General features: G+C 44.9%; 1 protein-coding gene across 9 annotated transcripts in view; it reads left to right on the top strand.

Annotated features, from left to right (window-relative positions):
• LOC110002323 (mitogen-activated protein kinase kinase kinase kinase 4) overlaps positions 1–11,696 on the top strand; it is a 39,209-nt gene that overhangs the window by 20,386 nt on the left and 7,127 nt on the right. For 2 of the 9 annotated variants that reach the window (XM_065951718.1, XM_065951717.1), the window contains exons 11-23: positions 32–104; positions 705–915; positions 1,039–1,200; positions 1,470–1,556; positions 1,854–2,318; positions 3,550–3,699; positions 4,930–5,193; positions 5,919–6,019; positions 6,306–6,433; positions 7,361–7,455; positions 9,324–9,502; positions 9,711–9,819; positions 10,822–11,130. In XM_065951718.1, coding sequence (XP_065807790.1) covers positions 32–104; positions 705–915; positions 1,039–1,200; positions 1,470–1,556; positions 1,854–2,318; positions 3,550–3,699; positions 4,930–5,193; positions 5,919–6,019; positions 6,306–6,433; positions 7,361–7,455; positions 9,324–9,502; positions 9,711–9,819; positions 10,822–11,130 — 2,333 coding nt within the window. Of the gene's footprint in view, positions 1–31; positions 105–704; positions 916–1,038; positions 1,201–1,469; positions 1,557–1,790; positions 2,319–3,549; positions 3,700–4,929; positions 5,194–5,918; positions 6,020–6,305; positions 6,446–7,360; positions 7,456–9,323; positions 9,503–9,689; positions 9,820–10,821; positions 11,131–11,696 lie in introns of all 9 variants that reach the window. The other 7 variants (XM_065951713.1, XM_065951712.1, XM_065951715.1 and 4 more) reach the window with 6 other exon arrangements.

The following is an 11,696-nucleotide window of genomic DNA, read 5'->3' as shown; positions in this document are numbered from 1 at the left end:
CCCATTTCTTTCTCGATTTTCTTTTGCACAGATGAGACCGAGTACGAGTACAGTGGTAGCGAGGAGGAGGAAGAAGATCCCCCAGAGCAGGAAGGAGAGCCAAGGTATGGTGAACGAGTTTTTGTAATTTCTATTTTTTGTTTAATTGTGTAGGGACAAGTATGAAGCAAGTAAACCACGAGGCTGTGGCTAAGTGTCCGATGTGTCCTTGGGCAAGACACTTAAAGCAGTAATTCTACCTTGAACAACGTGGGGATTGCTGGTTTACCACTGCCTCATTTGATTACTTTGTGTGATTCTGTTTTGTTTCATGGGTTATTAAATCTTTAATACAATAAAGTCACAGAAGAGTGGGCATTGTGGCGAATGTAGACAATCAAACTTGGTTTAAAATGTGTTTTTTTGTCTTTGATCAGTCCAATAGAAGACGTGTGACAACTATTAGCAATCCTCTCCGCTCTGACAGATATTGCAGAAGTCATTACAGCCCTTCCTGTGGCCACCATCCCAAATCGATCTGCTGGAGCAATCTGAAAACTTTTTGAACTCAATTTGCCTTACAACCCGATATATGTCAAATAGGATTCAGGCTTAAAACACACCCAAATCCCCCTTTAAAATCTCTCTCTAATTTGAGTCACTACCAGTTCAACTCTGTACCTCTCAGATTTATCTTTCATGTCCTGATTTCTCCGTCCGTCCAGCTCCATTGTCAATGTACCCGGTGAGTCCACTCTTCGCCGTGACTTCATCCGCCTGCAGCAGGAGAACAAGGAGCGGTCAGAGGCTCTCCGGCGCCAGCAGCTTCTCCAGGAGCAGCAGCTCCGCGAGCAGGAGGAGTACAAGCGCCAACTACTGGCGGAGAGGCAGAAACGTATCGAGCAACAGAAGGAGCAGAGGAGGCGACTGGAGGAGGTAAAATTAGTTTTTCCCATCTTGTATATGATTATTTGTTTGATTTGACACAGAGCTCTCCTAAGATGAGTCTGATTTGATGGATCAGAAACTCTGACATTGCTCTGTCGCCTCCCTCAACAGCAACAACGGCGTGAGCGCGAGATGAGGAGGCAACAGGAGCGCGAGCAGCGTCGCCGTGAGCAAGAGGAGAAGAGGCGGATTGAAGAGATGGATCGTAGACGCAAAGAAGAAGAGGAACGCCGGCGGTCTGAAGACGAGAAGAGAAGGAATGATCGTGAACAGGTGAACTCCTAAAATGAATTCTACTTTGACATCACTTGACCCAGTATCCACTCGAGGGCTCTGGTGTACAAATCCTCGGGGTTGAGGGAGGTCTGAGAAAAACGTGGTCATTGAAGTTCAACATTTGATTTCAGTCATAGTTTACTTGGGACTTTAATCTCTCCTGTGAGATGTTTAATGTGTTATTGGAGCAGGCAGGACAACAACATCGGAGCTGGATATGTTAGGTATTTTACTTGATACACTTTTGTTGTTGTTGTGATTACCAGGAATACATCAGACGTCAGCTGGAGGAGGAGCAGAGACACCTGGAGATGCTGCAGGAGCAGCTGCTGCGTGAACAGGCCATGCTGCTGGTCAGTCACACACAGAAACACCACATTAAATATAATCAAGACTTTTGTCTAACCTGCCAGTGATTATTACACTAAAATGAGTCTTTAACAACAGATACAAATGGCTTAAATATGACGTATGATTCCATTTAAGTTACTCAAGTGTAAATCAGGATGATTGGGTTATTAATGCAAAAGTGTTTCTGTATTAATGTGTTTTGAGAAAACGAAATTAAAAGGTGGCCCTGCTTTCAGTCAGGCAAAGGCAGGCTGCCGTCTCTTTTCTCCACCTTGAATCAACCCAAAACTCTGCAACAGGAGTTCAAGTGGCGAGAGCTCGAGGAGCAGCGCAAGGCCGAGCGGCTCCACAAGCGGCTGCAGCAGGAACAGGCGTACCTGCTGTCGCTGCAGCACGAACCCAAACTGCAGCCTGGGGACAAGACAAAACCCCCCTCAGACCATCACAAACCTCCACAGACCTCCACCCTGCCCCCTGACAGAGTCCTCACTGCATCCCCTCAGACTCAGGTCCCTGACTCACTTCCTGTTTCTGCAGCCAGAGGCTCTTCGGCCCCTCAGACGCTCCCTTTGGATAGCTCTAAATCTCAGGCTTCAGTTGCAGAAAACACTGACACAGATGAGACCTCCCCAAACCAGCTCTCAGACTCCCCCAGCCCCCCTCAGACTGACAGCCCCCCTGACTCTGAGCCTCCCCAGGCAGAAGGTTTGGAGCCCGACAGGCCCGCAGAGGCTGTCAGTCATCCTCCTCAGCCTGTCAGAGAGGTGAACCTCCTGTGTCGACCGCTGCCTGCTCTTTTCCAGCTTCTTCCTCTTGCTTGTCTTCAGTGAAAATAGAGGTGGTGCGAGCAGCAAATACTGGTTTTCTTTATCCTTATCTCTATTTAAAGCTTCTACAAGAACATTTAACCGTGCTCAGGGGTCTGGATTTTGATGGGTTCAGAGATTCGTCTGTTAAATTCTGTTAAGCATGCAGTGGCATTATTCCAAAGAAATTAGTTACAACACGGGCAGTCTCAGTCGGACTCTTTTAGATAAAACATAGCAGGCTGTACAATGGAGAATGGACACCCACAGACTCCCAACCAGCCTCTTCGTGTCTCCTTCACTCTCTTTTGGCACTAGCTCTCACTTGCACTGTTGCCGGTCTCCTTGACTACTAAAACCATCTTAATGTTTGGAGTATTTGTGTCTTGGTTTTCCCTGAAAACAGGAGGAACTTAAGTCAAGTGTTAAAATAAGCAACAGGAAATCTTTTAGGCTTCATTTTAAAATCGATTATTTTAGTTGTTGTCACCCAAAAAACTAAAGACTTATTTCATTTAGAACTCCATAAATTACAAGTGATAGGATTATCTCTTGGTCTACGGTCGCCGACCTTCAGTATAACTCTTCAACGTGGCTGTTCTGACCCCACAATGTGTGTTCATTGGGCCGTTGCATGTCGATGGCTGAGGCCCAGACTAACATGCAGGACACCTGAGCAATGTTTCCTGTCATCAACAGTGTCATTAACAACATTCTTTCCCTACATGTTCAAGGATGTGTTTGTTTGCAGTGGTCCTGTCTGTACCTCCGCCTGTGCACATATACCTGTCTGTACGGCTGCCTTTGACAGGCTTCAAGCATGTTTTATATAAATGTCTGTTCTGGGTATGAAAAAACAGTTCCTAATAGGGGGAAAATATCAGAAGAAACAAGGAAATGGGAACCATTTTTCGTTCAGTTTAAAAATGGCTTATTCTGGACTAAAAGGTGATTCCAGTTAAAGATGGACCTTTTTTTTCCACAACTTTTCTTTCTTACAAATACGGGTTTAAATGGGAAATGCACTTTCAGCTACTCTCTGATCAGTGCTATTAATTCATCTTTATGATAGTTACTTAAAAAAATTGAAAGAAGTTCCCGAGTATTCGATTATCTCTATTTCAACTTTCAGTGATAAAAATCCTGATCCTTATCCCGTCTATGTCCTGTTCCTTTTCCCTCATCCCAGGCTGACGAGCGGTACCGTAAAAACATTCAGGGTTCCCCTCAGACCGCCCCTCCTCCCAAGCAGCCCCCTCTGCCTCCCCGTTCATCTGAACCGTTCTCCAACGGCGGCTCCTCCGAGGCGTCCGCCATGCACCGCCCCATGGAGCCTCAGGTAACTCGTCCCTCCTTTCTCCTCTTCTGACCTTTTCTTTCCTTTTTTCCCCCCCTGTTGCTCTCGTCCTCCCTCCCTTGTCAGATTTATGTGCTCAAACAGCAAAAAGCCTCTCACCCAGTTGGACTCATGTTTGAGGTCTTTGTCCTTCTGTGCCCACACAGTTTGTGGAGAAGAATATAGTCTGAAGTGAAACTCATGTGTTGAGAAGATGATTATTTTCAGTTGGCCACAGTGGAGAGCTGACAGTGAAGTTCTTCATCACTGATCTATTTCTGAACCAATCTGTAACTAAATGTGCAATATTTGTATGTTTTTTTAGAAAGGAATAATTGAAACTTTGAATATTTGTAGCCTCATATTTCTTTAATTTAGTTTTCTTTGCAATTCGAGCATTTTTCTCCCCCTTTTTTTTTTGATAAAGCGAGTCAGCCAAGACCTTTTTTCTGGCACAGCTTCATCATTTGGCGAACTTACTGTCCAGGAGGAATTAAAGGCTGACTCAGCTCGGACTTCTTCTCTCACTCATAGTTAGAATTGCAAACTATCTTTGAAACCCCCCCACGCTACAAACGGTGTAAAATCCATCCTATACATGAATGCATTGGAATCTCTTCTTCTTTTGCCTGCTCAGCGAACGCCAATAAATTAATTTCTGCAATTGCATCCATCTCCAAACTAATCGGACACCTGCATGGCTACACAGGCTCCACAATGTTTGCTCTGAAAACATCCACCACCACCATCAAAACTGAGAGCAGTGTGACATTAGGTTCTCTTTTCAAGATGTCGCTGCGCTAGTGGAAGCCTGTTGTAGCAGCTCCAAATATCTTGTCCTTCCCCAAAGGAATCAAGGAATGATAAAATACTATATCTATCTGAAGATAACGGTCTCACCAACATCTCTTAAAGCACTCCAGTTAATGTGTTATCATAAGATATTTTACGGATTGGATGGATTTACTGATATAATTCTTGCTAACCCTCAGCAAGTAGCAAATAATATTTTTTTCTGATATGTTGTACTGTTCCTTTAAGCATTTGCATGAACCTAAAGCCCAGACGGTCACTCTGAGGTGAACACATCATCATGTTGTTTTGTGCTTTGTATGTATGCATGTGTATAAACTTAAAACCACGCACATCTTCCCTCATGTCTCACTGTGTTGTCTGCTTGTTTCACCTCCCCTCCCTCCCTCCTTCCCTCCCTCCCCCCTCACCCCTCAAAAGGTGCAGTGGTCCCACCTGGCTGCTCTTAAAAGTAGCAACAGCGCCGCCCCCTCTCCTCCTCCTGCTCTGCCCGTCGTCTCTCGCTCCCAGTCCTTCAGCGAGACCGCCGGCGTCGCCTCTAATTTTGCACAGCTCCACCTGCGCTCCCAGGACCCCCACCATCACCACCAATCGCCCGCACGCACTGACCCCCAGCCCCAACCTCCCCTCCACCACCCTCATAGACTCGAACACCAGGCCAGCAGTGAGGAGGTGCCTCCAAAGGTAAGGAGCCCCCCCCCCCCCCCCTCCTCCCCCTCTCCTCTCCCTCATTCACGCCTCCTCATGCTGCATTAATTCACTCATCAGCCTGTCTGTGTCCGCTTGCTGTGTTTGGTGTTTTTATTTTACGTCAACGTAAACTCCTGTGAAATTAAACCTCTTCAAATCTGAAGCGAGATGAACTTGGATCTTGAAGCCTTTCTTGGAATAAACATGAAATTTAGAGATGTTAAACTTTGCAATTATTGAGCATCATTTCTGACAACAACATAACGGGTATCTTTTTTTAACTCGGTGTGCTCTTAGTTTGAAGGTGGGTTGTTGCAGAGGTCCATCTTTGCTGCTCTTGTACCATTATTCTCCAGTAGGTGATGCATTACTCTCAAAATATCCTCCCTGTGCCCGACTTTTCAAAGGAAACACAATACAGGTTTATTAAGTTTAATTGGGTTTGCTCTCTTGTTCTGCCAAAGAGCTTCGCCCAGCAACCGCAGTTTAATGTTGACAGTAATTTCCAATGTTCCTCAGCGAGAAAATGAATAGTTTCCTTTTCTACTCGTCACATTTGAAATGTACTCATATTGTTTACACTTTAAAGGGTAAGTATGATCATGCTGCAGGGAATTCTTTTATTGCTGCAACACAGGATTCCTGAGTCTGTTATCTAATAAGCCGATGTTTTTGTTGTTGTCACTGTGTGAGAAATCTTTGAATCTGTTCTCCTTCAGGTCCCAGTGAGGACAACATCCAGGTCTCCAGTCCTGTCACGCCGAGAGTCTCCTCTTCCCTCACAGCCCGGGAACCAGGGTGGACAGAGGAACGCTTCCGGGTACGTAAAGACACCTCCAAATTGTGAAAAATTGGTAAGGGGGTGTTGTCATTCATTTCTTATATTGCCAATGCCAACGCCATTGTGCAGAATTCGAAAAAAAACAGCTGTTTAGTCTTTACACACTGCATTGTTTTATCTACTCTTGCATTTTGTATTTTGGTTTCATAAAGGATCTTTTCTGTTGCAAAGTGTCAAAACTCGAAAGAAATGAAATGAAACACAACAAAACTTACAAATATTCTGTATTATCGTGTTCATGTGGCGTTCTTCTTCTCTGTGACAGCAATGTGGAGCAGCGCCCCCTGTGGGACCGAGTGGAGAAGCTGCAGCCTCGGCCCGGCAGCGGCAGCTCGTCCGGCTCCTCCAACTCCAGCTCTCAGGCCAGTCCTGGTGACCGCTTTAGGCCACGCTGTGAGTCCCCTGGTACTGTACTCGGCCCTGTTTCACTCACTCTATGAGCTGACACGACTGACTCTCTGCTTACACTCCAGTTCTTGTTTTGCTCATTGTTATAGAAAATATGAAATGTGATTCAAATGGGGAGTCTCAGTCTTGTTTTACATAGTCTTTGTATTCACATATTTTGGGGAACAAACACTATAAACATGAGCTCTGACGGATACAAAGCCCCCACTGCACCAGTCGGCAGATCAAAGTCCATTAAAAGTTCTTTTTGTTTCCACTGAGAGGCTCCTAGCTGAAAAATATAATTTTTTTGTTACAGACTTTAAAACAAAAAAAACTGAAGAAGCTGATAAAGTTCTCTCTCCAAAGCCGCCATACCCTTTAAACAAAAACACAATTTTTTTTGTTGAAAAACGCAGGAGTTGCTGATCTACCTCTGCCTCAATCAGTTTGTTTCTTCCAAGCGGAAAATGTGGCCAATGCCACAAAAGTCACATACACACCCATTCAAAAAAAAGCCTGTTTTTACAACAGTAAATTAACATGTTTTTAGCCTGCTTCAAAAAGCGAAATAGGTCTGATTAGCTCACGTCTTGACAGGCACACACTTTACAGGGGGTGAGGGTTTTTTTTGATAACTTTTGTGTTTTGAATTCATGAAGGATAAGAGTTATTCCCAATAGGCCGTGTAGCTGACCTGACTTGCAGGCAAGCCTATCACCTGCGAATAACTTTGAATTTTAGTGAACATACTCTGATTAGGTTCTTAAACACCAAAGAAAACTTTGAAGCCATTAGAGCCTGTTTTCCTGCAGCTGAGTGAATAAATCTACTGAAGCGTTCCCCAAAACATTTTGCACCTAAAGAGCTAACCCTTTTTTTTCCCATTCTGTTTCCCCTCACTTACGTTTGTTCCTTTTGTTTGCCTCAAAGCTTCCTCCAAATCTGAAGGATCACCTCTCCAGCGTCCTGAAAACATCCCCAAAAAACAAGATGAAAAGAACGTCGCCCGGCCCACTCGACCAGCTGTAAGTCCTCTGTTTCTAAAGCCCGGGTGTGACTTGTTTGATGCTGAATAGATGAAAAACTGTTTCTTTTTCTCCATTTTCTACTACTCTTATTATTCCACCACCTGGTGTGTGCAACCCCTCATGAATCCGATGGTTCGTGATTGTTGGGGAACCTCTTAGGGTGATGCGGTAAGCTTATTAAATAAGATCACACAATCGCACCTTCGCAATGCTTGCACCATTGCCCCGCTCATTGCATCATGTGATAAAGGTTTGCAATGAAAGAACTGGACTATTGCCTGTGAATTTTCCCACTTTCCCCCGTGCCTGCACAGTTCCTTTCCTCTCTGTATTGCCTGGAACGTAAACAGTTAACGCTCTGCAGCAGCCTGGATTTAAACGCGGCCACATTTGAATGCAAACACACAACTCATGTTTCCTCGTACTTGTCAGAGTTGCTGCTATTCTCACCTGGCTTTGTTGCGGGATAAACTGTGACCCCTGTTTTGTTGAGTATGTCATGATATATCCCTCCGCCCCCTTTTGCTCCTCACTGACCTAACAAACTGCATTATTAAGAGTCTGCAAGGGAGGACAAGCCGAGGGCAGCGTGGTTACAAGACGAGGACTCTGGAGGAGTCGGCTCTAATCTATGGGATTAAATTCAACTATGATGTGATTATTTGATTTTTCCGAACAATATGCAGCCCTTCAAAAACTGCATCAAGTTAATTAAACTATCCGAGCAGGCGAACCAAGCTTTGTAAATGGACATATTATTCCTGCATTACTACATTTTCCCTCCAGTTGTGTCGTGTAGTAAATGGGTGAAACATAAATTTCATCTTTGTCACTTTTTCTGAAAGTTTCATGAAATATTTCAAGGCAGCTACTTAAACATTAAGGCTGCGTTCACACTGCATGCCTCAGATCTGATTTTTGTTTGTTTGGCTTTTCACATTGCTTTTTAAATGTGGCCTGTATCTGAAAGGCGCTCGATTAGATTGATTGAATATTACTTGTGCTGTTCACACATAAGAGCATTCGACCTGAGTCACACAGGAGCCAAAAAAAAAAAATCAGATTGAGGTGACTTATGCCTGCAGTGTGAACGCTGCCTCAAATGAGTCTGTCATCAGGAGCTGATGGGTGGAGCAGGAGGAGGCCCATATATGACTGACAGTCATTGACTTGTGGGTTGTGCGGTGACTCCCGACTGGCGACCATTTGGTGCATGTCACTCCCCCCCCAAGCCATCTCTCTCTTCCCCACATTGCCTGTCTCGCCTCAGCTGTCCTCTCTCATAAAGGAAGACAGTCACGAAGATCGCACGTTCACAAAACAGTAGCATCCAAGAAACGCTAACTTTTCATGTTAAAATGTTTGGAAGGAGATCTCTAAATTAAAAGCTCCAGATGAAAACTTGGCGCGGTCGCTTAACAAACAAAAGGAGTCAAGAGACGACGGTGCTCGTCGACTTTGGGTCTTCTCGACTGATGATTTTAAAGCGAGACTTTTTTGGTCTGAAGCCTTAAATCTCATCACTGTAGAGTTTGTAACATCGAGACTCGTGGAACGGTCTTTAGTTGGAGAGAAAGGTAGCCCTAAGTGGAAAAACAGACGATGTTAAAATACACAATATGCCAAATGCTTTTTACTTCTCAGAGGCCTGAGAGGATGCAGGCAGATGTTAGTTCATAATAAAACGTACAACTAGAGGAGGAATGACTCTAATTATTGCATGTCAAAGGTAATTCCCTAACATGCTTTCAGTATTGGAATCTTTTGATTTGGTCGATGCGTTAAATGTATTCAAGAAGTCATCAATGTGATTCTTGCAAATGTATCCGACTTGAATCTTTCTTTCTTCTTCTTCTTCTTCTCAGGACCTGACCGCTCTTGCCAAGGAGCTTCGTGCTGTGGACGACGTGAAGCCTCTCCACAAAGTCACCGACTACTCCTCCTCCAGTGAGGAGTCGGGCACCACCGACGAAGAAGACGATGAAGAAGTGGACCAGGAGGCAGGAGAGGAGTCCACCTCTGGAGCTGAGGACTCGCGGGCTGGGTAGGTAGAGCTGCGACGATGTTGTGCCTCACAGTCCTCTCTGTCTGTCTGTCGCCTTCATCTTGCTGTTGTTTCCGCTCTTAAATCTCATGAGTACATTGAAAAACATCAGATATTCTGTCAGAGCTTTCATTGTTGCACGGCTTCTCTGCATGTCTGTTAACGCTGGTCTGGTTACGGACGTCAGATATCCCCATGGCTTCCGCAGGAGGCAGAGTAACGGCGAGACAGAGTCGGCTAAGACCATGCTGGTGGAAGACTCGGAGAGCGACCAGGCAATGACACCCTCCAAGGACGGCACACTCGTCATCAGACAGGTAAGCAGAGAACGAGGAACTGGGTTTAATGGGATTGCCAACCTTTTACCTTAACCACAGACAGTATATCAGAAGTGGAAGTGGCCATTGTGACGTCACCCAGTGGTTTGTGGGCTGCTATTTGGAAGCCTTACACTTGGCGTTTTGTCTTGGCCATCCCAGTTTAGCTACAGAGACCAAAGCTGTTTCAGTACCAGGCTGTACATGTGTTTGTTTCTGCTGTAAAAGTAGGCACTTTTTTTTGCACTTCTGCATCTGGTTCATGTTTATAACATGGGAGGTTACCACTTGCTAATAAGAAAATGTAACGGAAAAATGAAACTCCTTTAATTTCTCCACAGAGTGTCTTTCAGTACAACCTTGAGTTTTCGGAAAACTGAATGTAAAGAACCTCTTGAAATGTCTTCTTTTTTTTTTTTTTCAAAGTGGGACCAAAATATAAAAAAAACTATCACCAGCACAAGTCGAAGAAGACTTTGAACTAGAGTTTGAAACCATAAAACCATAGAAAAACATTAACTCAGGTGAAGAGTAGGCTACTAGACTTCTATACAATCAGACATCTTTTAGCAATAGGTAGAGACGCCCCCTACTGGCCATTAGAGAGATGGCACTTCCACAATGACGACACTTTTCAGACATAGAGGCTGCAAACTCGTTTATCTTTGTTCTTTGTCTCTGTAATGTATCCTCTCATTCTCATTGTTTTGTGTTTCTGTATATCACCGTGTCTTTTTTCATATTGCTGTTATCATTACAGTCTCTCGAGTTTACTTCTCCAAATAGGTAATTTAATCTTTTAGTTGGATACAGATTACATTTGAAGAAACCTGCACATCAGGCTTACTAGTGAATATGCTTTGACATGCAGGTACAGCAGTGATGGATGTAAAGAATATCTTGTGTTGGTATTGTAAGAATATAAAGCAGCAGACAAACGCTCCTCTACTCCTTCCCTCCATCTGCTTGCTCGAGCCCAAGTGTTCCTCTTCTTGCTTCCAGAGCACCGCCGAAATAAAGCGGCTGGTCAATCTCTCATCCTCCTCCTCCTCTTCCTCGGCTGGTCACGGCCACTGCCTGCCCCAACCCCCTGGCCACGCCCTGCCGGAGAAAAATGGCTTTGCCGGTCGCATACATCACCTGCCAGACCTTATCCAGCAGAGCCATCACTCCCCTTCTTCATCCACAAACATCCCTCCCTCCTCATCCTCATCCTCCTCCTCCTCCTCCTCATCCTTCCCCTCATCATCCATCCATCCCAGTCCTGCCATGTCCCCACAGACCTCCCTGGAAATGTTCACTGCCATAGAGGTATGTCGCCCCTGACAACTCCGGGACGAACAACCGAGGGATGGACCTTTACAGAGTTTACAGGCTTAGACATGTAGGAACCTTTTTTTAGATTGCTATTGAAAGTATCTCCAGTAGTCAGAGTCTTAATACTAACACACATTGTTGGGGTTTTAAATTCAGCCCCTCTGGCGTACATTCAGACCCCAAATTACGGTATGCAAACATGGTGCCAAGGTTACTAAAATACCTACATTTCCTTTCAGTTGTTTTGTTGACTTTGATTTGTTTTTTTTTGTTTATTTGTTCCCTATTCTCCCTGCGAGTAGATTTGCAGATTTTTTTTTGGGGGGGGGGGGGGGTGTTAAGCAGTATCAGTTACGTTTTCACCTCCATCTCTAAGCCTGTAAAGATTTGTTGTCCGTCCCTCGTTGTTCCTCGGAGATTCTCTGCCTCCTGTCCTTGCCCTTCCTGGTTTCACTCTGGCTCTCCTCTGCCCCCTTCTGGCCTGGCTGACACCTGCTCCCAAATTCCTCTGAGCGCCTCACTTTATTCTCTCTGCTAACGCTGGCGCCTCCTGGTGGTAG

The sequence above is a fragment of the Labrus bergylta genome, chromosome 24 (genome assembly GCF_963930695.1).
Source record: "Labrus bergylta chromosome 24, fLabBer1.1, whole genome shotgun sequence".
In the NCBI taxonomy this organism is placed as follows: domain Eukaryota; kingdom Metazoa; phylum Chordata; class Actinopteri; order Labriformes; family Labridae; genus Labrus; species Labrus bergylta.
The sequence above is the reverse complement of the archived record's forward strand: the minus strand, read 5'-3'. Positions and strand labels throughout refer to the sequence as shown.